The 27,168-nt window shown below is 44.3% G+C and overlaps 1 protein-coding gene across 2 annotated transcripts in view; it reads left to right on the top strand.

Moving 5' to 3' along the window:
* The window catches only part of LOC145361980 (SPRY domain-containing protein 3-like), a 247,029-nt gene that overhangs the window by 36,280 nt on the left and 183,581 nt on the right, over positions 1 to 27,168 (top strand). For both annotated transcript variants that reach the window (XM_080217981.1, XM_080217980.1), the window contains exon 6: positions 5,769 to 5,957. In XM_080217981.1, the coding sequence (XP_080074107.1) occupies positions 5,769 to 5,957 (189 nt within the window). The remainder of the gene's footprint in view (positions 1 to 5,768; positions 5,958 to 27,168) is intronic.

Genomic DNA, 27,168 nt, shown 5'->3' with positions numbered 1-27,168 from the left:
GTTTATTTTCAGTATTTGGCTATCAAACAAGCTGTAAATATGCATTTGATTTGATTTCTTATTCTCACGTGTAATAGTTTACAGTGAAAAGTATTGTTTCTTGCGTGCTATACAGACAAAGCATACCGTTCATAGAATACATAGCGAGAAAGGAGAGGGTGCAAAATTTAGTGTTACAGGCATAACTGGGGTGTAGAGAAAGATCTGCTTAATATAAGCTAATTCTAGTCAAAAGTCTGACGGCAGCAGGGAATAAGCTGTTCTTGAGTTGGTTGGTACATGATCTCAGATTTTTGTATCTTTTTCCCAACGGAAGAAGGTGGAAGAGAGAATGTCCTGGGTGTGTGGGGTCCTTAATTATGCCGGCTGCTTTGCCGAGGCAGCAAGAAGTGTAGACAGAGTCAATGGATGGGAGGCTTGTTTGTGTGATGGGTTGAGCTACATTCGTGGCCTTTTGTAGTTCCTTGCAGTCTTGGTCAGAGCAGGAGCCCATACCAAGCTGTGATACATACGGAAAGAATGCTTTCTATGGTGCATGTGTAAAAGTTGGTGAGAGTTGTAGCTGACATGCCAAATTTCCTTAGTCTTCTGAGAAAGTAGAGGCGTTGTAGGGCTTTCTTAACCATAGTGTGGGCATGGGGGGGACCAGGACAGGTTGTTAGTGAAATGGACACCTAGCTCCCTTGGGTAGTAAAAATTTATAGACCTTTCATTTGAAAGGATCACCTCACTCCAAATGCAAGTCCTGCAAAATGGAAATAGTCTATGACGAGTACTATATTGTACCCATGGTTGATGCAGTGACTACTTAATTTCAAATGCCATTGCCGTGGGAACACTATTTCTGGTGCAGTCCCTGTTTTGTCTTACAAACCAGCTCTGAAATGTATGACCGACTTTTACTGGAACGTTTTTTAACCAGATGGATAGTTTCAGGAACTTTGCTCCATTTGTTCTCTCAATGAAAGAATTTCAGTGGTTTCCTGAAGATACCTTCAGGAGAGAGAACCTCGTCACAGCATCGAAACCCAGCACGTCTGCAGCATGGGGGAAATAGCAGTCAGTGCATTGGAAAAATCTGTAGTCTGACATGGGGAATCTGCAAGTGCAGCACATGTTGCCTGCATTAGATGACTTAGTGAGCTGACTTCTGCTGAAGTTGGCTGTTGGACAGCCACTGTTACTTGGACATGTCAGAAGGATCTTAATCTTTGCTACTGACACTTCAGCAGAGAGGCCATCCCAGAATTGTTGTAGGCAAGTCTTGTCCATGACTGCAATTGGTTGCTATATTGGTGGAATCTATGACCATCTTGAACTTCCATGCCTCTTGGTCCTTTGGAGTTGTACACTCTCTGTTGAACCAGTATGCATTGCGCCACTGCAAACAGCAAGTCACTGATTCTTTGCAAAGGTGAAGGTCTTAATTATATTTTCAAAGGAAAGCAAAGAGGGAACTCTTAACAGAATGGCTAGCCTTGCATGACTGTAGTTCCCCAATGTTCAGACCATTGTGGCCATTTGGGTTTTATACATGTCTGCCAACTTGTGGGAGAGCCTAGTTTATGATCAGTTAAAATCGAGAAGGTTAATTTGGGAAGGCACTGAACACTTTTTGTGGGAAAGGTGAAGTTGAGGTGTCAGAGGGAGCACACAAACCTCCAAACAGCCCATTTACCCCACCCTTCATGCAGCAGCTTCTACACATCCCGCATTGATCTTAGCAACCATTTCAGAACACATCAAACCACAGTGCAAGCCGGTCATCCTCAGGCCTAAGGGACTGCCCAAGAAGAATAGGAGATGATGATAAGGGCGGCACAGTGGTTAGCACTGCTGTCTCACGGCGCCAGGGACTCGGGTTCAATTCCTGGCTTGGGACACTGTCTGTGTGGTGTCTGCACGTTCTCCCCATGTCTGTGGATTTCCTCTGGGTGCTCCGGTTTCCTCCCACAGTTTGGAAGGCATACAGGTTAGAATTGTAGACTCCCTACAGTGCAGGAAGAGGCCATTCGACGCATTGAGTCTGTACCGACCACAATCCCACCCAGACCCCATCCCTGTAACCCCACATATTTACCCTGCTAATCCCCCGACACTAGGATCAATTTAGTATGGCCAATGCACTTGACCCTTTGGACTGTGGAAGGAAATCGGAGCATCCAGAGGAAACCCATGCAGACATGGGGAGAATGTGCAAACTCCACAAAGACAGTGACCTGAGCCTGGAATTGAACCCGGGTCCCTGACGCTGAGGCAGCAATGCAAACCATTGTACCGCCTTGTTAGATTGATTGACTGTGCTAAATTACCCCTCAGTGTTAGGTGATTATCAGGGTAAATACATGGGGTTATGGCGATAGGGTCTCGGAGGGATAGTAATTGGTGCAGGCTTGATGAGCCAAATGGCCTCCTGCACTATAGGATTCTGAGTTGATGAACGGGCTTTTGTTCCATCAATTTACAGCTTGTTGGTCCTGCATTCAAGATAGCAGCGTGCAGGTACTTGCCACGTTCTTCTAATCCTTCATATCGGAGCGTCATTGATAAGGATAGCATTTCTTGATCTCCGTGATATCCCTTCAGAAGGTGGTGGTGAGTACCCTCTTGAACCACTGCAGTCCATGTGGTGTAGGTACACCCACAGTGCTGTTAGGGAGGAAGTTCCAGGATTGTTATTGGACATCAGTCAGCCCATGTGGTGGAGGTACACCCACAGTGCTGTTCGGGAGGGAGTTCTGGGATTTTGACCCGGCGACAGTGAAGGAACAGCTATATGTTTCCAAGTCAGGATGGTGAGTGACTTGGAGGGAAGCCTCCAGGTGGTTGTGTTCAGCTATCTGTGTTCTTGTCCTTCTAGATGGTAGAGGTCACAGATTCGGAAGGCACTGTCTAAGGAGCCTTGGTGAGTTCCTGCAGTGCATCTTGCAAATGGTACATACTGGTGTCACTCTGCATTATGCAGTCCCCACATGCCCAGCCTGAAGATCTCCACCCAGTTCAGCCAGATCTGCTGGAGCTAATCTCTCCCTATAAGGCTTGGTCCATGTCCCCGTAGAACAATGAGTGGGAGAGAAGCTGACTGCTACCTGTGAGTCACTGGGGTTGTGATGGTGTCTTTTATTTGTAAAAGTTTCCCTGTGTAGGTGGCTAGCTCAGGAGTTGGATGCCGAATTGGAGGCGCTCTTAAGTCTGTCCAATAATGGAGATTGCAAATCCCGTGTCTACCTCCATTTTCAAGGGATAGCCATTCACCAGTAATTCCACCATTATCGACGCCACTGTTGTCGTTCCAATATGATTCAGTTGTCGTGTCCCTGTTTCTGGAAGAGGGGATATCTGCATGGTACGCTCAGGTACCAGCCTCCGTTTTCTCCATAGGCAGCATGCAATTTGCCTGTTCCTGCAGCTTCACTATGGCTATGTCCTTTGACAGTGTTTGCAATAATCCATCCTCTGGCAGCTGCACTTTTCTGGAGTATATTCTGTAATACTCCTGGGGTCATCCCTGCCTTCCCTTAACTGTCGGGTGGTGATATTTTTTAACTCCTGATTTACATAGACACTCTCCATTGAGGACTAATTAGACGAGGTCCCTCCCCCTGAGTGGAAGACATTGCTGCCTGATGCCCCTTTCTTTATGTTCTCAAGTGACAAGGCTGTCACACTTCCAGGGTGAGGTATCTAAATAGATACAAAATTGGCTTCTTGGCAGAAGCCAGAGGGTGGTATTAGGGAGTTGTTTTTCAAACTGGAGGCCTGTGTCCAGCGGTGTGCCTCAAGGATCGCTGCTGGCCCACTTATTTGTCATTTATATTAATGATTTGGATGAGAATATCGGGGCCATGGTTAGTAAGTTTGCAGATGACACCAAGATTGATGGCATGGTGGACAATGAGGAAGGTTATTTCCAATTGCAACGGGATCTTAATCAATTGGGCCAGTGGGCTGATGAATGGCAGATAGAGTTTAATTTAAACAAATGCGAGGTGATGCATTTTGGTAGATTGAACCAGGGCAGGACTTACTCAGTTAATGGTAGAGAGCTGGGGAGAATTAGAGAACAAAGAGATCTAGGGATACATGTTCATAGATCCTTGAAAGTGGACTCTCAGGTGGACAGAGTGATGAAGAAGGCATTTGGCATGCTTAGTTTCATGGGTCAGAACATTGAATACAGGAGTTCGGACATCTTGTTGAAGTTATACAAGGCATTGGTAAGGCCACACTTATTATAGAAAGGATATTATTAAACTAGAAAGAGTATAGAAAAGATTTACTTGGGTGCTACTGGGACTTGATGGATTGAGTTATAAGGAGAACATAAGAACATAACATAAATAAAAAAACATAAGAAAGAGGCTGGATAGACTGGGACTTTTTTCTCTGGAGCGTAAGAGGCTGAGGCGTGACCTTATAGAAGTCTATAAAATAATGAGGGGCATAGACAAAGTAGATAATCAGTATCTTTCCCAAAGGTAGGAGAGTCTAAAACTAGAGGGCACAGGTTTAAGGTGAGAAGGGAGAGATACAAAAGTTTTCAGAGGAGCAATTTTTTTTCCCACAGAGGGTGGAGAGCCTCTGGAACAAGCTGCCAGAGGTGGTAGTAGAGGCAGGTACAACTTTATCTTTTAAAAAGCATTTAGATAGTTACATGGGTACGATGGGTATAGAGGGCCAAATGTGGGCAATTGGGATTAGTTTAGGGGTTTTTAAAAAAAAAAAAGGACGGCATGGACAAGTTGGGCTGAAGGGCCTGTTTCCATGCTGTAAACCTCTGACTCTGACTGTCTTTTTAAAAATCCATATCAGGTTTTGCCAGCAGTTTCTTTTGGGTGGTTAGTTCATTTATGCCACATACCAATCTGTCTCACAACATTTCATTCAGAAGCAGTCCAAATTTGCAGTGTTCAGCTAGTTTCCATAACCTAGCCTAGAAGTCAGTGACAGATTCCCCAGGAGTGCTCCAAGTCATGTTGAAGCATCTCCTCCTCTCTGGAGGATTACAGGGGGCTTCAGGTGAGAATGTTTTTTCTCCATGCTTCCACTTGTTCATTCAATGTTTTTGAGTTGGGGGCATCTGGATAAGCTTCTTATCACACTGAAAGTCAGGGTGTCAACAATATCACTTTTTGCTTTTCGTCTCCTTCAGTGTTGTCAGCACGGAAGAAGTAACACTCGTTCAGTATATTGGGCCTAGTCGTAGCCACTGGTGGCATAGGGCTCGGGTTTCCTAAAAGGAGGCATGATGGCTTTTTGTTACCTTTCAGAGATTGTCCAGAGAGGGAGGGATGGAGAAAAAAACTTCTTTGTCACCAATGAAGAAGTTCAGCCAACCCCGTCACTAACGCTCTTTGTTGTGAACCAAAGGAATGGGTTGCGCTCGTGGCTTACAGTCAGGTACTCTTCACCTTGGGATTTAAAATAATGGATATAAAAAGGCCCACTGCCTGCTTCAGTGGATGACCCTCTCTGCACTCAATAAGGCAGCTCGCACTCTGCAAAACCCACCGGGAGAACAATTGATAATCCCCCATGACCTTTGTGGCCATCATAACACTAACCCCATGCTATACCTGTCCTGGGAGTGTTTGATGGGGACAGTGTAGAGGGAGCTTTACTCTGTATCTAACCCCGTGCTGTACCTGTCCTGGGAGTGTTTAATGGGGGACAGTGTAGAGGATTGGTATGATTCCATTTAGTATAGCTGTGTTAGTGGAACAAACAGATATGATTGACTGGAACATTTCCTTTCTGTGTTCTTAAAGGTGGGATCGATAGTAATGGCCATGTCTCCGGATGGATTGTTCCCAGCAGTTGGAATGCATTCTCTTGGAGAAGAGGTTCGCATTGACCTTCAGGTCGAATGGGGCCTGGATGAGGATGATAGCGTCATGATGGTTGACAGCCACGAAGACGAGTGGGGACGTTTACATGATGTTAAAGTTTGTGGAACAGTAAGTGACTTTTCCAGTAACTCTTTTCACAAGGCTTACCTTTGCTCGAGGAACAATTGCAGAATAATGTGTTCATAAACTCTCTTGGTGGGGAAAAGCAATGGTGTGTATTTCATAATGGCTTTAGTAGATTGTGAAACTTGCCAGAAGAATCTTTGATATTTAATCTTATAAAATCTAATTGCATTTATTTGACAGGAGACTCAGGTCTTCAATTTTAGGAATGTTTTGTTTTGTTTTGTGAAGCCAGCTGTGAAGGAGCCCAAGTCTTCAGTGGTGTTTAAACTCCTCCCTTGGTGGTGCAGCATGGTGTTGAGGAGAGGATTGAGTTCATTCCCTGTTGCTGAGCTAGTCTATATGGCCCTGGGAGCTTGGTTTAAATTTCAGTCAAAATTTGTCATTTAAAACCAAATCCTGCCCCCCATTGAGCTGATCTATGAAGGATCAGTCTGCTTTAGGACAGTCTGCTCAGATTCCCCTTGTTGCACAGGAAGACCATGAGAAAAGGAGCAAAAGACCATTCAGCCCATTGAACTGGCACTGCTGTTCAATCCCATCATGGCTGATCTTGAGTTTCAACTCCATTTTCCTGCCAGCTCCCTATATCCCATAATTCCTCGAGAGACCCAAAATCTGTCTATCCCAGCTGTGTGATGGCCACCAAGGATAAGTGACTGTCGATCGATCTCCCCATGGGCTTCATGGAGTACAAACTCCCTTATTGAGTGAGCGGGGCGGTGGGGGGAGGTGTGGTGGTGGTGGCAGATTAAAACCCGTTTCTCTAAACCAGTCCGTTGTTCCAGGTTCCTGTGTATCGACTTGTTAGCTGTAAGCCGTGGGTCCAGCTCTTCCTTTTGGTTTCCAATATTGCCCCAATAGTAATAAAACAACTGGTAAATGGCCCTCTTTTGACAATGGAAGTGGACGTGGGAGCTGCAGTCTCCGTTATCAGAGAACAGACGTATAAGTGCTTCCAATTTGGCATCCAAGTCCTGAGCTTAGAAGACAAGCTTGGAGGCCAGACTAGCCACCTACACAGGAGAACCTGTGACTTACAGGCAGTAATCAGCTATTCTCCCACTCACTGTTGTATGGGCACATGGACTAAGCCTTATAGGGAGAGATTAGCTCCAGCAGATCTGGCTGAACTGGGTGGAGATCTTGAGGCTGGGCATGGGGGGCACGTATGATGTTATTTGTAAATAAACTGGAGTTTTTCAAAAGGGCCTGGGAAAAATGAACAGAGCCAAGGCCAAGATCTACATTGTCCCCAATGCGACATTAGATGTTACAGTGCAAAGCCAGTTCCTTACTCCGTGCTGGACAAGTGGAAACTGAACTAGGGCGCTTTGGAACATAGAACATAGAACAGCACAGCACAGTACAGGCCCTTCGGCCTTCAATGTTGTGCCGAGCTATGTCCAAACCCAAGATTAAGCTATCTCACTCCCTGTCATTCTGGTGTGCTCCATGTGCCTATCCAACAACCGCTTGAAAGTTCCTAAAGTGTCCGACTCCACTGTCACAGCAGGCAGTGCATTCCACACCCCAACCACTCTCTGAGTAAAGAATCTACCTCGGACATCCCTTTATCTCGCACCACGAGCCTTATAATTATGCCCCCTAGTAACAGCTACATCCACCCGAGGAAATAGTCTCTGCACGTCCCTCATCGTCTTATAAACCTCTATTAAGTTGCCTCTCATCTTCCTCCACTCTAAAAAGAAAAGCCCCAGCTCCCTCAACCTTTACTGATAAGACCTACCCTCCAAACCAGGCAGCATCCTGGTAAATCTCCTCTGCACTCTCTCCAATGCTCCCACATCCTTATAGTGAGGTGACCAGAACTGCGCACAATATTCAACATGGTCTCACTAAGGTCCTGTATAGTTGCAGCATAACCCCATGGCTCTTAAACTCACACCCCCTTTTAATAAACACTAACACACTATAATCCTTCTTCACGGCTCTATCCACTTGAGTGGCAAACTTCAGAGATCTGTGGATATGAACCCCAAGATCTCTCTGTTCCTCTACATTCCTTAGAACCCTGCTGTTGACCCTGTAATCCGCATTCAAGTTTGTCCTACCAAAATGAATCACCTTGCACTTATAAACCTTGTATTATAAAGCCTGTGCAGTTTGCAGAATGGGCTGTGCCTGTAGCCCCTGTTCTTAAGCCTGACAATTCGGTTTGTCTTTGTGGTGGCTATAAACTGACAGTCAATCAGGTCTTCAAATTCACTAGGTACCCACTGCCCCAAATCAGAGGTTTGTACACGAGGTTATCTGGTGGCAAAATGTTCTCCAAGTTGGACATGAGCCGTGCCTATCTTCAGCTGAATTGGACAAGCCCTCCTGGCTATAGGGACTCTGCAAGTATACCCGTTTGCCCTTTGGGGTCTCATCAGCATGTGCCCTTATCCAAAGAATTATGGAGAACATTCTTCAAGGGCTACCCAAGGTAGCAGCATACTTAGATGAAGTCCAGGTCACAGGCTTTGGAACAGGAACACCTGAAAAAATTAGAGGTCTTGCAGAGATTTTCAAGAGTAGGAGTTTGCTTGTAGAGGGAGAAATGTATTTTCTGAGTAGCCAAATTAATCTACTTAGGCCACTGAGTAGATGACAAGAGGTTACATCCAGTAGAAGATAAGGTAAACGCCATCAAAGAAGCACCAACTCTAAGGAACACCACGGAGCTAAACAATTTCCTGGGATTAGTCAATTGTTATGGAAAATTTATCCTGAATTTGACTTCCATGCATGCCCTACAACCAAAAGACCCTTGGGAAGTGCCACAAGCGGAGGTCTTTACCAGACTAAATGGCAGCTATTGTTCACTAATTTATTGGCCCATTTTGCTCCCAAGGAGGAACTCATTCTGACATGTGACGCTTCTCCATATGCAGTTGGGAGATATTCATATCGCTGGAAAGACAGGATAGAAAAGCACATTGCATGTGCTGCCAGGCCCCCTTTGGACATGAATCGAGGGTATTCTCAGATTGAGAAGGAAGGGTTGATGTAGCTCTAATATTTAAGGACAATATCAGGTGGTAGTGAGAGGTGATATAGGTTCTATGGAAACAAAAAGGTTGAATCCATTTGAATGGAAAGTAGAAATAGTAAGGAGAAAAAGTCACTGATAGGCATAGTCTATAGGCCACCAAATAATGACATCATGGTGCGGGCGAGAAATAAACAAAGAAATAACTGATGCATGTAAAAATGGTACAGCAATTATCATGGGGGATTTTAATCGACATGTCAATTGGTCAAGGCAGCCATGAGGAGGAGTTCATAGAATGTATCCGCGATAGCTTCCTTGAACAGTATGTAATGGAACTGACAAGGGAAGTAGCTGTCCTAGATCTAGTCCTGTGTAATGAGACGGGAATAATTAATGATCTTACAGTTAGGGATCCTCTCGGAAGAAGCGATCACAGTATGATTGAATTTAAAATAGAGATGGATAGAGGTGGAGAGACTCTTCCCGCTCAGAAAGGACAGTAGGACTAGGGGGCACAGCCTCAAGATAAAGGGGGGGTGGTTTAGAACGGAGTTGAGGAGGAACTTCTTCACTCAAAGGGTGGTGAATTTCTGGAATTCTCTGCCCGTTGAAGTGGTGGAGGCTGCCTCGCTAAATATTTTTAAGACGTGGGTTGATGGGTTTTTGATAAGAGAGGGGATTAAGGGTTATGGGGAGAGGGCGGGAAAGTGGAACTGAGCCACGACAGATCAGCCATGATCTTATTGAATAGCGGGGCAGGCTCGAAGGGCTAGATGGCCTACTCCTGCTCCTATTTCTTATGTTCTTATGGAGTGTGAGAAGATACAATCCAATACCAGTGTCTTGTACTTAAATAAAGGAGACAATAAAGGGATGAGGGAGGGGTTGGCTAAGGTAGACTGGGAGCAAAAAGTTCATGGTGGAACAATTGAGGAACAGTGGAGGACTTTCAAAGTGATCTTTCACAGTGCTCAGCAAAAGTATATACCAGTGATAAGGAAGGACTGTAGAAAAAGAGATAGTCAGTCAGGGATATCTAAGGAAATAAAGGAGAGTATCAAATTGAAAGAAAATGCGCACAAACTGGCAAAGATTAGTGGGAACCTAGAGGATTGGGAAATCTTTAAAGGTCAGCAGAAAGCCATGAAGAAAGCTATAAAGAGAAGTAAGATGGATTATGAGGTTAAACTAGCTCAGAATATAAAAACAGCGAAAATTTCTACAAATATATAAAACAAAAAAATGGCAAAAGTAAACATTGGTCCTTTGGAGGATGAGAAGGGGGATGAAATAACTGGAAATGAGAAAATGGCTGAGGCATTGAACAGGTATTTTGTGTCGGTCTTCACAGTGGAATACACAAATAACATGCCAAAAATTGATGATAGGAAGGCTATGGCAGGAGAGGACCCAGAAACTATCATTATCAAGAAAGAGGTAGTGTTGGGCAAGTTAATGGGGCTAAAGATAGACCAGTCTCCTGGTTCTGATGGAATGCATCCCAGGGTACTAAAGAGATGACGGGAGAAATTGCAAATGCACTTTTGGTAATTTACCAAAATTCGCTGGACTCTGGGGTGGTTCCCGTAGATTGGAAAATAGCAGATGTGATGCCGCTGTTTGAAAACGGAGGTAGACAAAAGGCAGTTAACTATAGGCCTGTTACCTTAACTTCTGTTGTAGGGAACATGCTTGAATCTATCATCAAGGAAGAAAAAGCGAGATATTTGGATACAAGTTGTCGCATTGGGAAGATGCAGCATGGGTTCATGAAGGGAAGGTCATGTTTGACTAATTTGGTGGAATTCTTTGAGAACATTACATGTGCACTGGACAATGGGGAACCTGTTTATGTGGTGTATCTGGATTTCCAGAAGACATTTGATAAGGTGCTGCACCAGAGACTGCTACATAAGATAAAGGTGCATGGTGTTACAGGGAGTGTATTAGCATGGATAGAGGATTGGTTAACTAATGGAAAGCAAAGAATGGGGGTAAATGGGTGTTTTTCTGGTTGGCAATCAGTGACTAGTGGTGTCCCTCAGGGGTCAGTGTTGGGGCCGCAATTGTTTACGATTTACATAGATAATTTGGAGTTGGGGACCAAGTGTAGTGTCAAAATTTGTAGATGACACGAAGATGGGTGGCAGAGCAAAGTGTGCAAAGGACGATGAAAGTCTGCAAAGGGATTTAGATAATCTAAGTGAGTGGGCGAGGTTCTGGCAGATGGAGTACAATGTTGGTAAATGTGAGGTCATCCATTTTGGTAGAAATAACAGCAAAATGGACTATTATTTAAATGGTAAAAAATTGCAGCATGCTGCTGTGCAGAGGGACCTGGATGTCCTTGTGCAGGAATCTCAAGGAGTTGGTTTGCAGGTGCAGCAGGTAATTAAGAAGGCAAATGGAATTTTATCCTTCATTGCTAGAGGGATGGTGTTTAAAAACAGTGAGGTTATGTCACAGCTGTATAAGGTGCCACACCTGGAGTACTGTGTACAGTTTTAGTCTCATTACTTGAGAAAGGATGTACTGACACTGGAGGGGATGCAGAGGAGATTCTGCACCCCCTAGGTTGATTCTGGAGTTGAGAGGGTTGGTTTATGAGGAGAGACTGGGTAGACTGGAACTGTACTTACTGGAATTCAGAAGAATGAGGGGAGATCTTATAGAAACATATAAGATTATGAAGGGAATAGATAAGATAGAAGCAGGGAAGTTGTTTCCATTGTGGGGGGTGAAACTAGAACTAGGGGGTATAGCCTCAAAATAAGGGGAAGCAGATTTAGCACTGAATGAGGAGGAATTTCTTCACACAAAGGGTTGTGAATCTTTGGAATTCCCTGCCCAGTGAAGCTGTTGAGGCTATCTCATTGTATGTTTTTAAGGCAAGGATAGATAGATTTTTGAACAGTAAAGGAATTAAGTGTTATGGTGAGCTGGCGAGGAAGTGGAGCTGAGTCCACGCAAAGATCAGCCATGATCTTATTGAATGGTGGAGCAGGCTTGAGGGGCTAGATGGCCTACTCCTGCTCCTAGTTCTTATGTTCTTATTATCGTTGAGTATCTACCTCTTTCAACCGATTCACGTAATAATCTGCCTTCCTATTATTTGTTACCAAGGTGGATAACCTCACGTTTATCCACATGATATTGCATCTGCCATGCAGACCCCCACTCACAGCCTGTCCAAATCACTGAAGCATCTCTGTATCCTCCTCACAGCTCACCCTCCCACCCAACTTTGTATCATATGCAAATTTGGAGATAATACATTCAGTTCCCTCTTCCAAATCATTAATATATAATGTGAACAATTGGGATCCTAACACAGATCCCTGTGGAACCCCACTAGTCACTGACTGTCAGTAAAAGTCCCATTTATGCCAACTCTTTGCTTCCTATCTGCTAACCAACTTTCTATCCTTCTCAAGACATTACCTGCAATCTCATGTGCTTTACCTTTACATAGTGTGCCATATGTGAGACCTTATCGAAAGCCTTCTGAAAATCTAAATAAACCACATCCACTGGTTCTCCTCAGTCAACCCTGCTGAGTCACATCCTCAGAAGATTCCAATAGATTCGCCAAGCATGATTTCCCTTTTGTAAATCCATGCTGACTTCATGTGATTACACCACTGCCTTCCAAATGCCGAATTGTGAATCCTTAATATTAGATTCTCCCAGCTTCCCCAGTACCGACATCAGGCTCACTGGTCTATAGTTCCCTGTTTTCTCTCTATCTCCCTTTTTGAATAATAGGCTTATATTAGCCAACCTCCAATCTGTAGTTCAGAGTGCAAAGGATTTTGAAAAATAACCACCAATGGATCTACTATTTCCAGGGCCACTTCCTGAATTATGCTCGGATGAAGATTATCAGGACCTGGAGATTTATCCACCTTCAATCCCATCAATTTCCCCAAAACCATTTCTCTACTAATGTTCAAATCTCTTTTGGAAATCGAAGAATACTACACCTACTTACTCCTGTTTAGTCTCATGACTTGAGACTAGAGGGTGTAGGATGGACAGAGAGCCCAAAAGCTGACCATGGATTAAAACAACTGGTATTGCATAAGTTTTTAAAATCTTGTGTTTTAATCAATGTTTTAATAGGCAGCCATTTTGCAAGAGTGCATTTCCCATCTTGCAGTCTTCCGGAATCTGCTTTTGATTGTTTTATAATAGCAACACATTCGTTTAAATTGTTGAGTCAGTTCACCGTTTGGTCCCTATGATGCGGACAAAGAGCAATCATCATTCTACCCCCATCATTTCTGGCTAATGATGCTGGCTTGATTGTTGTATAAAGAGGAGGGCAGATTTGACACTGTTAATAACAAGTCCTGCACCTTTGGGAATTGAAGTTTTGTGTGACATGGTGACCAAAAGGAAGGCAATATTAAAAAGTAATGTATTGTAATTTAGCTTATCTTCTGTCTGCAACATAACCATCTCACTCAAACTTAGCACTTGGGGCAAAAAGTCTTCACAAAGGCTGGCGTTCGTTGGCTCTTCCATCCGGTGGGATCTTCTGATTTGGCCGAGCATGCGTGCAGAAAATCCCACCAAAGTCTTTTAGTTTTACTCTGACTTCAAGAAATTTCAAAAGCAAAATGAATGTTTGTACTTGTGCTCGATGGAAATGGACTATATGACAGTCTTGAAGATGACTTGAAACTGTGGTGGTTAACAGAAATGTACATTGAGGGTCTGCAAACTTAATTTCCAGCCTAACCATTGCTCTTTATAATGAACTTCTGGTCTAAAAGAGGGGTTGAAATTGGCAGAATCTGTAATCTGTGAAAGGAAAGTGGACGTTAATCATGTGAAAGCTAATAGTCATAGAGGTTTACAGCATGGAAACAGGCCCTTCGGCTTGTCCATACAGCCCTTTTTTTAAAACCCTTAAACTAATCGCAGTTGCCGCGTTTGGCCCGTACCCCTCTATATCCATCTTACTCATGTAACTACCTAAATGCTTTTTAAAAGATAAAATCGTACCTGCTTCTTCTACTACCTCTGGCAACTTGTTCCAGACACTCACCACTCTCTGTGAAAAAATTGGACACTTTTGTATCTCTCCCCTCTCACCTTAAACCGATGCCCTCTGGTTTCAAACTCCCCTACCTTTGGGAAAAGATATTGACTATCTAGCTTATCTATGCCCCTCATTATTTTATAGATCTTTATAAGGTGACCCCTGAGCTTCCAACACTCCAGAGAAAAAAGTTTCAGTCTATTCAGCCTCTTTGTAACTCGATCCATCAAGTCCCGGTAGCATCCTAGTAAATATTTTCTGCACTCTTTCTAGTTTAACAATATCCTTTCTATAATAGGGTGACCAGAATTGAACCCAGTATTCCAAGTGTGGCCTTACCAATGTCTTGTACAACTTTAACAAGATATTCCAACTCCTGTATTCAATGTTCTAGTCGATGACGTTCATGTCTTAAAAAAATAAACAGGTATCAGCTCGCAAAATGCAGGCTTTTCCTGCTGCTGTATTTTTACACACATGCCGAATTGTCAATCAAATGTTCATTGATGACAGATGCTAGGTTGTGTCATTTGAAGAGCAGATTGAGCACTTCATGTACAGTCATGATTAACTTCATGGTTTCTGAGTGAGGTAAAGTTAGACCAATGATGACTTTTTTAAAAGATGTGTTTATTTTTGAGTTGGCAGCAGGAATGATTGCACACCCTTACTTGATGAGTTGTCCAGTGTATTTGAACATTGTTTGGGCTGTCACTTGGTTACGGTAGCTGTAGATACCAAAGAACAGGTGTGAACCTTGATTATCCTAAATCCAGAAAGGAAGGCAAGTTTCATTTTGGAAATGGCATCACTAAAAGCTCTTTAATTTTCAGAATTTGGAGTCAACCAAATATATATTTTTTAAATTTACTTTCAAAATATGTACTCTGCATTCGCATTCTGCAAACGGGTGGTGCAGTGGTTAATCGCACTGTCCTTTCACACTCTGGGACCAGGTACAGTGGGTTATTGCACTGTCCTTTCACACTCTGGGACCGGGTACAGTGGGTTATTGCACTGTCCTTTCACAGCGATGCTGGATTGAAATTCCTTGAATGTATCAGCCATGATCGAATTGACTAGTGGAGGAACAGGCTCGAGAGACTGAATGGCCTATTGTTCGTATTTTTTTTGCTGCATTGGTCGGGCTTTTGGACTCTCAATTAAAACTATATTTCTGTCTCATTTGTGTAGATTTGCATCTTGCCATTTAATGTCTTGTGGTGGTGTAGGAATACAGGACCATGTGACGTGGGTATTTGGCATTTTTCAGTCAAAAGACCATGTTCCCAAATTCTGATGCATTTCCGGGCCTGCTGTCAAGCTGCTTGTGTTCAGTCCTCAAGAGCCAATACTTGGCAGCCTGTTGAATGCCTTGCATTCTTTCTACCTTTTATACTGTTGTAGCACAAAGATGCCTTTATATGCTAACCTTCTGGTGTGTACATCTGGCTTGGTGTATTGTAAATTTTGTTTGATATCAGAACTATGGTGTTGATAAACAATGACCAAGTAGAATCTTGCACTTGAAAAGCAGGTGTGATGGTGGGGGTTGGGGGAGTGGGCAAGTGTGTGAGATGGCAAATTTGATGAAAGTAAAAACCTTCTTGTAGAAAGGAGGCTACCTCAATGATTAGCACCGCAGCCTCACAGTTCCAGGGACCCGGGTTTGATTCCTGACTTGGGTCACTATCTGCGTAGAGTCTGCACTTTGTCACCCTGTTTGCATGGGTTTCCTCCCACAGTCTGAAAGGTTAGGTGTATTGGCCATGCTAAATTCTCCCTCAGTGTACCCAGACAGGCACCGGAGTGTGGCAACTAGGGGATTTTCACAGTAACTTCATTGCAGTGTTAATGTAAGCCGAGTCCTGGTGCTGTGATACAGCAGTACTAACCTTTGTGCCATTGTGCTATGATCTTGTTGCAAAATGAAAGAGCAGTGGGATATGATTATTCGTGCATAAACATTAGGTTTTCAACTCTGACATAGAGTTGTCCAGAATCAAAGGTTGGCTCTATTCTCTCTCCACAGATGCTGTCAGACCTGCTGAGATTTTCCAGCATTTTCTGTTGTAATTTCAGATTCCAGCATTTGCAGTATTTTGCTGTTTTCTATGATTGAGATTTTCTCTCCAATCTTAACCGATTGTGCTTCATACGAGGTCAAAAGTTGACCATGTGAATTGCAGGCTTGCTTTAAATGGGACAGCTCATCATCTCCCCCTCTTGGTTTCTTTCTCGCTCACTCTCTTGTTTGTTTTTTCTCTGTAACTTCTTGCTGAAAGGAATGTTAAATGTTTGAAAACAATACGGAGATTGCAAAGGGTGAATTCAATATGAGGGGAGGACAGGCAGGGAGAGTATTCTTTCTTTTCTGCCGATTGAATGAAACTTTCCTGTAAAGTACCTTGGCAGTTAAAACAATGGGTTACACAGCCCTGTGGAATGTGAAGAAATGTGTTGAGGAAAGAGGTTGCTTCTCATTGCTAATCCCTGACCTTTTTGGGGAAAATGTGGAAATCTTTATTTGAAGCTAAAGTAATTGTGTTTAGAATGGCTGTTAATCTGACTTGGAAATTAAATAGCAATATGGGTTTGGAGCAGGATTTACAGTGATGTGAAATGCTATTCAGAGAAAGCGTATGCCTTGTTTGTTCTTGTCTGGGCTGTAATTAAGACTTGAATAGATTGCTTATGTTATCTGTTCTCGTTCAGGAATGTAGTGTAATTAATTCTGCATCTTTCTGGAGATAACTTGGAAAAATGCTGCAGATTTGATTTTTGTATTCATTCTTGTTACACGATACTGAAGGTAATTGTTCAAGGATTAGTTGCCTTGGTATTAAAATAAATTCATATGCTGCATATCTGACCACCACTAAGTATATTCCCAAGACGCTCAGCTGGTTAATTGGTTAATTCAATGAGCTCTTTCTTTAATATTTTAAAGCCTTGCTTCTCCTCTAACTGTAAGAATCCATCGTCAAAGTAAAGATGTTTACTGTCATGAAGAAGACCACTCATCCTGTTGCACATGTTTTCTCTCCACTATATGAAAGCAAAATTAATCTCGCTGCCCTGCATGCTGTCAACACCCCTGTAGATTTTTCTGTTCAAAATATTTCACATCTCTTGAAAGATACAGTGGTATCCACCTTAGCTACTTCCTGTGGCAAAGCGTTCTGTGTTCCAACAACCCTCTAATGAGAATAAAAGTGGACCCAGGACTGATCCCTGGAGTTCAATCCTTCTCCAATTCAGGCAGTACAAAGAACAAAGAACAACCCAGCACGGGAAACAGGCCCTTCGGCCCAACGAGCCCGCGCCGCCGCATCGCCCTACACCTATTCTACCCTGCATGTCTACGAATGGGACCCTACTCAGTCAGATTCAGGGAAGAAATAGTGTCAATTTGGTGGAAACCAATTAGCCTAAGAGCACATCTTTGGGGTGTGGGAGGAAACCGGAGCGCCCGGAGGAAACCCACGCAACCACAGGGAGAATGCGCAAACTCCCACAGACACAGGCCCAAATCCATGTATCTGCACAGCTAGCAGTGCTAGTCACTGAGCTGTTGTGGAGCCCGTCTATCGGTCCAGGATCAAGCACACACACCGACGTGAAGTACTAGGCCACTCCTGGACTTCCAAGAGCAGCCCACGCACAACCCGCCGTGTGCATGCCCCTCGCTTGACACGAGGTGGACCTCCACCTGTGGAATAAAGACAAAACATATTAGTTATACAGCCTGCCCTTCCGGTGTCTCCCGAGGTTTAACCCTATTTAATAGCCCCTACCATATCCCTCCATTCCCGTTTCACTCATATGCCTATCTAACTGCAACTTAAACGAGTCCAACGTGCCTGCCTCCACCACCCTACTCGGTAGCGCATTCCAGACCCCCACAACTCTCTGTGTAAAGAACCTTCCTCTTACCTCCAAATTATACCTCCCCCCCCCCTCACCCTTAAGTGATGACCTCTTGTGTTCGTACCCAGTCTAGGGAGCAGTCTCTCACTATTAACTCTATCTATTCCCTTCAGTATCTTATATACCTCTATCATGTCCCCTCTCAATCTCCTTCTTTCCAAGGAGAATAGCCCCAGTCTCTTCAGTCTCTCCTCGTAACCCAGTCCCCCCATGCCAGGCAACATCCTGGTAAACCTCCTCTGCACCCTTTCCAGAGACTCCACGTCCTTCCGGTAATAAGGTGACCAGAACTGGACGCAGTACTCCAGATGCGGTCTAACCAACGTTCTGTATAACTGAAGCATTAGACGGCAGCTTTTATACTCTAAGCCCCTTCCTATAAAGGCTAACATCCCATAAGCCTTCCTAACAACGTTCTCCACTTGTGACACAACCTTCATGGATTTGTGGACCTGCACTCCCAGGTCTCTCTGTACGTCTATACTCCTAATCGGCCTACCTTTTATCACATAGCTCCTCTCTGCATTATTCCTTCCAAAATGCATCGCCTCGCATTTGTCAGGATTAAATGCCATCTGCCACCTATCTGCCCACTGCACCAACCTATCTATATCCTGTTGTATCACCTGACAATCCAGTTCTGTACCCGCCAACCCTGCCATCTTGGTGTCATCAGCAAACTTGCTGATCACACCACCTACTCCCTCTTCTAAGTCATTTATGTAGACTACAAAGAGGAGAGGTCCCAGTACCGAGCCCTGCGGCACACCACTGGTCACTGGCCTCCAGCCCGACAAGGTACCCTCCACAACTACCCTCTGTCTCCTATTTCCCAACCAGTTCTCAATCCACCTAACTACCTGGCCTCGTATCCCATGCGCCTTAACCTTTTCTACCAGCCTACCGTGAGGGACTTTGTCAAACGCCTTACTGAAATCCATATAGATGACATCAACGGCTCTCCCATCGTCAACCGTTTTTGTCACCTCCTCAAAGAATTCCACCAGATTCGTAAGGCAAGACCTCCCTCTAACAAAGCCATGTTGCGTATCCCTAATCAGATCGCAACGCTCCAAATGCTCATACATCCTACCCCTAAGTATTTTTGCAGTACTCATTTTGCAGTATTCATTAACTTCAACCATTCGCTTCCTGTTTATTGACAAACATCTAATCGGTGATGCAACATTTCCTCTTGACCTTGCATGCTAACTTTGTGATTGATTAAAACTGGACATTGAACTTTTTAAACAGTCTAGCTCTGAGTGAAAGATTAGTCCCATTCAGGCAGTGATGGATATTTCACATGGGTTTGCCCATCATCAGCAGATGGTCATAAACCTTGAGATATCTGAAATCATAGTGATGCGTGCAGAAGACCATTCGGCCTATTGTGTCTGTGCCAGCTCTTTAGAAAGATCTATCCAATTAGTCCCAATCCTCCACTCTCTTCCCACAGCCCTGTAAATTTCCTCCAATTCACTTTTGAATGTCAATATTGAATCTGATTCCAACACACATTCCATCCTTGGCATTGCAGATCATCATGCAAAACATTGTTTCCTCATGTTGTCTTTGGATCTTTATTGATAACTGTGGTGTGGTCCGTGACTTCTCTGCCACGAGAAACTGTTTCTCTTTGCTTAGTCTATCCAAACCCTGTTTGACTTTCAGCACCGCTATTATATTTCTTCTGAAACTCATCTGCTCTGAGGAGAAGAACTCCAGCTTTTCTTATCTAACTATACCTCTTCACCCCTGGTACCATTCTCTTAATCTCTGGTGCACCTTCTCCAAGATTTTGCCATTTGAAAGTGTGCTGCTCAGAGTGGAACACAATACTCCAGCTGGGGCCTAACTACTGTTTTAGAAAGATCTGTCTTCTATTCCTGTACCAATAAAGGCAGTAATCCAATTTTCTATTTCTAAAATAACCTTTTCAACTTCTACCATCATTTGTAAGCCTGCAAGATAGTTATGACTGGGAGAAACCACTGTGTCACCTATTCTGCAGATTCTGGAACTCCATTATTGGCTCTAAATGATACTGGGGTTTTTTTGCCTCTGAGATTTTATCCAGGTGTCTGGTTTGGGTGTTCGTCACTCTGAGGAAGAATTTCCTGACCTTGCTCTCGTTGTTTTGAACCCCGATAACTTTATTTGCCTGCAGTTTACTTTAAAGTACAATCCTAGCTTGCTTTTTCCAATCAGCACAGTGGTTAGCACTGCTGCTTCATAGCGCCAGGAACTTGGGTTCAATTCTGGCCTCGGATCACTGTGCTGAGTTTGCACGTTCTTCCCATATCTGCATGAGTTTCCTCCACTTGCCCTATTTTCCTCTTAGTTTGATGTGCAGGTTAGGTGGATTGGCCATGCTTAATTGCCCCTTAATATCAGAGGAACTAATGGGGTAAATGTGTGGGGTTACAGGGAGGGGGCCTGGATGGAATTGTCGTCGGTGCAGGCTCAATGGGTCAAAGGGCCTCTGCAGTGTAGGGATTCTATGAATCTAGTAGCAGTTTAATGCCTTTTGATTGCTGCTCTGAATTGCTTGGACACATTCAGCAGGATTTTACGGCCTCACTTCACCCAAGACCTTGGGCGGGATTTTCTGGTCAACGGACCTTTCCATTGTGTGCCACTCACCACTTCCGATTCCTGGGGTGTAGAATTCTGCCAATTGTGTCATGAGCTTTCACGTTGCCACCCCATTCATGGAATTTGTGTGTTAGCCATTTTTCCTCAAGTACAGGGCAGGGTAGGTGTGGGAAGATGCGGCGGTGCGGGCTCGTTGGGCCGAAGGGCCTGTTTCCTGTGCTGGGATGTTCTTTGTTCTTGGTATACCATCTTTACTCTCAAACATTAAATTTCATCTGCTGTCAAATTAGACATTTTATGCAGCTTCTGTAATTTTTTGACCTGTCTCCTCCCATTCCACTTTTTTGAAGTTTAAGCCATTTTCCAACTTCAGCAATTTGTATTAACCTTTGGAATCACATCATTTATGTTACAATTCACTCTCTGCACACTCGCAATGTGTGAGGAGTTGCTACAGAGGCAACCTTGCTCTGTATCTAACCCTGTGCAGTACCTGTTCTGGGAATGTTTGATGGGGGACAGTGTAGAGGGAGCTTTACTCTGTATCTAACCCTGTGCTGTACCTATCCTGGGAGTGTTTGATGGGGGGGCAGTGCAGAGGGAGCTTTGCTGTGCCGTACCTGTTCTGGGAGAGTTTGATGGGGGACAATGTAGGGCGAGCTTTACTCTGTCTAACCCCATGCTGTACCTGTCCTGGAAGTGTTTGATGGGGGGGACAGTGTAGAGGGAGCTTTACTCTGTATCTAACCCTGTGCTGTACCTGTCCTGGAAGTGTTTGATGGGGACAGTGTAGAGGGAGCTTTACTCTGTATCTAACCCTGTGCTGTACCTGTCCTGGGAGTGTTTGATGGGGACAGTGTAGAGGGAGCTTTACTCTGTATCTAGGCTATATATAAGAACATAAGAACATAAGAAATAGGAGCAGGAGTAGGCCATCTAGCCCTTCGAGCCTGCCCCGCCATTCAATAAGATCATGGCTGATCTGTTGTAGCTCAGTTCCACTTTCCCGCCCTCTCCCCATAACCCTTAATCCCCTCTCTTATCAAGAACCCATCAACCCGCTTCTTAAAAATATTTAGCGAGGCAGCCTCCACCACTTCAACGGGCAGAGAATTCCAGAGATTCACCACCCTTTGAGTGAAGAAGTTCCTCCTCAACTCCGTTCTAAACCGCCTCCCCTTTATCTTGAGGCTGTGCCCCCTAGTCCTACTGTCTTTTTTGAGCGGGAAGAGTCTCTCCACCTCTATCCTATCCATCCCATTCATCATCTTATACGTCTCAATGAGATCTCCCCTCATTCTTCTAAACTCTAACGAGTACAAGCCTAGTTTATTCAGCCTCTCCTCATAGCTCAATCCCCTCAACTCCGGTATCAGCCTAGTAAACCTCCTCTGCACTCCCTCCAGGGCCAAAATATCCTTGCGCAGGTGCGGCGCCCAAAACTGCACACAGTACTCCAGCTGCGGCCTCACCAATGCCCTATACAGCTGCAGCAAGACCTCCCTACTTTTATATTCAATCCCCCTCGCTATGAAGGCCAGCATCCCATTCGCCTTCCTGACCACCTGCTGCACCTGCAAGCTGGGTTTTTGCGACTCATGCACAAGGACCCCGAGGTCCCTCTGCACCGTCGCCTGCTGCAGTTTTTCGCCACGTAAGTAATAGTCCTTCCTACCATTCTTCCTACCAAAGTGGACCACCTCACACTTGCCAACATTAAATTCCATTTGCCATTTCCTGGCCCATTCGCCCAGCCTATCTAGATCCTTCTGCAGACTCTCCACACCCTCCGCACAATTTGCCTTTCCCCCAATCTTATATCACCTGTCTTTTGAACACTTGAGATTTACACTTGTCATCAGTAAGGGAAAATGTTACATCTTGAGCACTGACTTCCCTCATTTTAATGAAAATGAAATTTGACCAAGCCTATTTGAAATGATCTCAGTTCATTTTCAGATTGGTTTTCTGTCACGATAACATTTCAGAGAATTTTGCAGCATATAATTTTGGATGTGGTGTTGAATGGGAATATTGTAATTGCCTCATTTTTCCTATCAAAGTTAATTTTTAGTCCAAGCCACAAATCACTCCCTTCTCTTCATCCTGTTTTACCTTTGTACCAGTTTTGAGGAGCCCATGCTGAGAGTGTTTTCTTGTTTTTTTTTCCCCTACTGCCCATGTCATTCAGGCAGATCTTGTTGAAACAATGGTACCCGTGTGTCTGAATCACCTGCTCCGTTGCTTCACATGTAAAGGGTTTAGGTAAAGCTGCTGTGGTCTATAGGCTGCTCTCCCCTTTGAGAGGTAGAGCTGACTGGTGGTGATTTAACCTGAGGATCGCCACACCTCAGACAAGGGGCAAGGCTGGTAAGGCAGGGCCTTCATGAATAACCTCTGCCAGTACGGGAATTGAACCCATGCTGCATCACAAAGCTGTTCAGCCAACTGAGTTAATCTGACCCTCCATGCTTTCCATGTATTTAATTAGGAGTAATTAAATTAATAGATTAGTGGTTAGTAGATTAGTGAAGTGGTTTGTGGTTTATGGGATTTGGCAACACAAAAGGATCTTTCACGTGTGCTGAAGAGAGGAAAACTGATTTGAATATACAATAACAATGATTGCATTGATGAAACATGAAAATATTTGGTCACATGATAGTATTTTAAAAGTAACTCCCCGCCCTGTTGACGTGTTTGTTGCCATGTGGACATCTTTCTTGGCAGTTTTTGGAGCAACATTGCACACGTGATGTGTGATGCTTGATTCTTAACCTTTCCCACCCACAGAAGAGAGCCTCGATTGTCTGGGACAACCAAACAGCTCTGAACGTTGTAGCCTTTTCTTTTTGCAAAGGTTCACATTTCAGGTGGGTGTAATGGGGAAGATGTGTTTTGTACTTCCAAAGTAGAAATCTGTAGCTCTTAGCGACATCCAGTCATGAAGTAGGTTCACGCGCTGAAGAAGAATTTAGACCCATTCCAAAATATGAAATCTGAAATTAGAAATGCTGCTCTGAGTTCTCACCTGGCTCAGTCCAGGATGTCCCAGCAGCCAAAGCGAGAGGAGGATCAACTTCATGGCATGTTGAGGGGTAAACACAGTAAGAAGCCTCAACACCAGGTTTAAGTCCAGGTTAAGTCTACAGGTTGAGGGGTTAACAGATGAGGATGTTGTTGCTTTCTCCCATTGCTTCATCTTCCCGAGGCAGGAGACTTTTGTTGGGTACGGTAAGACAGTGGTAGTTCCAGCCCTCTGATACCTCGTGCAGTTGCCTATTAATGTGGGAATCTAGACAGAGATTGGTGGGCAGTTCAAGGTGGATGGTTACAGCTGGATCTAACCCTACTGTTCATGTCTATGCATGCTGTTCCATTAGGAGCGCCTTGGCAGTGAATCTACAATTGCTTAGACCACTGGGACACTCCGCACTCCTGAACAATAATTTTTTGCCCTCAACTTCCTGCAGTGAGGCAAAATAGTTCAGTGGAGTTGTTCAGAAAATTATTGCTGTCTGAAGTAATGTTGGGATTTTCCAGCCGTTCTCACTGGCAGGATCTTCCATGCCAACTAATGGTGAATCCCTGCCACAGGTTTTCCAGCGTCAGGAGGTCCATACAACAGGAAACTCCATTGACAACAAGGGGACCAGAATATCCTGCCGCTGGCTAATGGGCTGCCTCTACTGCTGTAGTGGGTGTGGAAAATCCTGCCCCATGTCATTGCATCCAGGAGAATGCTTCTGCCTCTCGGATCTACTTTCTTACCTGTAAGCTCTTATCAATATTGAGAGAGAAAGCATCCATGAAGGCCGGTCGACACGCACGATAGTTCCATTGTTTAGTGATCATCCTTCTGCTGCTGAACAGCTCCAGCCGTGTCACTAAACAGATTTCCACCCCAATAACTCCACCTATTTTGTTTGGGAAATGGAGTAGGAGAGGACCATTAGGCCCATCAAGTTTATTATCTAAATGGTGAGAGATTGCAGAGCTCTGAGGGATCTGTATGTATGAGCGTATGAATCTCAAAAGGCAGGCATAGGAAGTAATTAGGAAAGTCAGTGGAATATTGTTTGTGAGTGGAATTGATTACAAAAGTGATCAATTCTACAAGGCGCTCGTGAGACCACATCTGGAGTAGTTTGTCTTATTTGTTCATGGGACGTAGATGTCGTTGGCTAGGCATTTGCCGATTTTTGTTTCATTGTGTACAACTTCGAAAGGGTGATGGAACACTTGTGTTCAGAACACTGCCTCACGGGGAAGAGCTGAACTGAAGTATTCATTTGGAGTGGCAATGGCAACGTCGCATCTCCCAATATTCTCTGCCCTCCCGTTGATAGCTGTCTGTGTAAGAGAGGTGTATGTATCTCACTTTCCTTGCAAAATTACACTGACACCCTGGCTTTTCTTTATCCTCCATTTTACCTACTGTATTTTTAGGCCATTCTCTCCCTCCCTCCCCCCCGTCCCCCTGTCTTTACGCCACCTCGTTCTCCCATTTCACCTACTGGCTTTGTATTGTCAGTAGATTTGAGCTGAAATGTTTATTAATGAACAGTGTGATTCAGAACAATTGTCCGTGGGAATCTGTTTGTCAGTGTTCCCAGACACTGTTTTTTTCAGTGTTTGCCCTTGCTTTCTGTTCCTCAGCCATTTTTAGTCGAGCTAGTTCATTTTGTCATTAATTCCATGATCCTTAAAACATTAAAATCACATGAGGAACTTCCATCAACTGTCTTCTGAAAATTTGGACAAGAACCTCTAATTATTCATCCAGTTAACAGTGGGGCTGGATGGTAGTTTTATAAATAATTTGGAAGACAAGTTGTCGTCTTAAAATACTGTTACGCTATTTTGCTCAGTACTGTGTGCTATGAAGTGTTGATTGCTAAAATGGACATTTACTGTAGCACAGCACAAATGCATGCTTTTAAGCTGTGGCTAAAATGTGAAATAGTTGGCATTACAATTACATTTTGCTGTGAACAGCACACTTTCATTTCACCGGGTGGCACAGTGGTCAGCACTGCTGCCTCTCAGCTCCACGGATCTGGGTTTGATTCCCAGCTCGGGTCACTGTCTGTGTGGAGTTTACATGTTCTCCCCGTGTCTGTGTGGATTTCCTTCGGGTGCTCCAGTTTCCTTGCACAATCCAAAGATGTGTGGGTTAGGTGGATTGGCCATGCTAAATTGCCCCTGAGTGTCCCAAGGTATGCAGGGTAAACGCATGGGATTATGGGATAAGGTGTGGAGTGGGCCTGGTTAAGATGCTCTTTCAGAGAGTTGGTGCAGGTTCGGTGGGATAAATGGAATCACCGTTTCTCTGATAAAGCAGGACCTGAATAACGTGAGGTTTGGGCTGTCAAGTGGATTTGTGCCTCGTATGCCGGGTAATGATCACCTTGAGCAAGTCAAGCTAAGCCATCTCTCACTGTTTAACTGCACCACTTTTGTCTTGTCCCTTACTGTCCAAATCTTGGTTACCTGTGACCAGGAGTTGAATTGGACGAGCCACATTAACACCATTATTACAAGTACAGGGCAGATGCTGAGCACACTGTGACAAGTGGTTCACTACTTGACCCCTCAAAGTCTCTCCAGCGTCCACAAGACTTGAGTCAGTCTACAAAGGCATCATGTGTCAATGCAGGCTTGAAGGGTCTGTTCCTGTGCTGTGGTGTTCTTTCCTGGGACAAACTGTATCAAAGATATTTTTGAAGCTACCATTCAGCCGCATAAAAATGGGAGAGATTCAAACCCAGACAAAGCAGCTCAAGACTGGGCATCCATGAGGCGCTGTGGGCCATCAACAGCAGTGGAACTGTATTCCAGCATAATCTGCAACCTCATGGCCCGGCATATCCCCCATTCTACCATTACCACCAAGACAGGGGATCAACCCTGGTTCAATGGAGAATGAAGGAAGGCATGCCAGGAGCAGCACCAGGAGGTGTCAACCTGGTGAAGCTACAATAAAGGACTACTTGCATGCCAAAAAATGGAGGTATCATGCAATCGACTGAACTAAGCGATCCCAGTGGATCAGAAGCTCTGCAGTCCTGCCACATCCAGCTGTGAATGGTGGTGGGCAATTAAACAACTTACTGGAGGAGGAGGCTCCACAAATATCCCCATCCGCAATGATGGAGGAGCCCAGCACATCAAGATAAGGCTGAAGCATTTGTGGTGCTGATCTAGTGAAGCTACAAGCAGGACCACGTGCATGCTGAATCAGTTAGCGATCCCATAGCCAACAGATCAGATCACAGCTCTGGCGTACAGTAAGTGATTGCAAAATACAAGGTTGAAGAATTTGTGAGCATCTTCTGCCAGTGTGCTGAGTGGATGATCAATCTCAGCCTCACAGATGTCAGTCTTCAATCAATTCAATTCATTCCACAATACTTCAGCAATAGTGCTGAAGACTCGCATCCCAGAACTTTCCATGCCCCTAGCCAAGCTAGGGCAGTGAGTTCCAGGTCATTACCATGTGCTACCTAACAAAACTCTTCTGCACATTCCATCTTCATCTCTTGCCAAACACCTTAAATCTGTGTTCCTGAAACTCTTAGCTAATAGAAGTTTATCTCCATCAGGGAGATAGTGGCCAATCA

The sequence above is a fragment of the Carcharhinus amblyrhynchos genome, chromosome X (genome assembly GCF_965287045.1).
Source record: "Carcharhinus amblyrhynchos chromosome X, sCarAmb.v2.hapA, whole genome shotgun sequence".
NCBI lineage: Eukaryota > Metazoa > Chordata > Chondrichthyes > Carcharhiniformes > Carcharhinidae > Carcharhinus > Carcharhinus amblyrhynchos.
The sequence above is the reverse complement of the archived record's forward strand: the minus strand, read 5'-3'. Positions and strand labels throughout refer to the sequence as shown.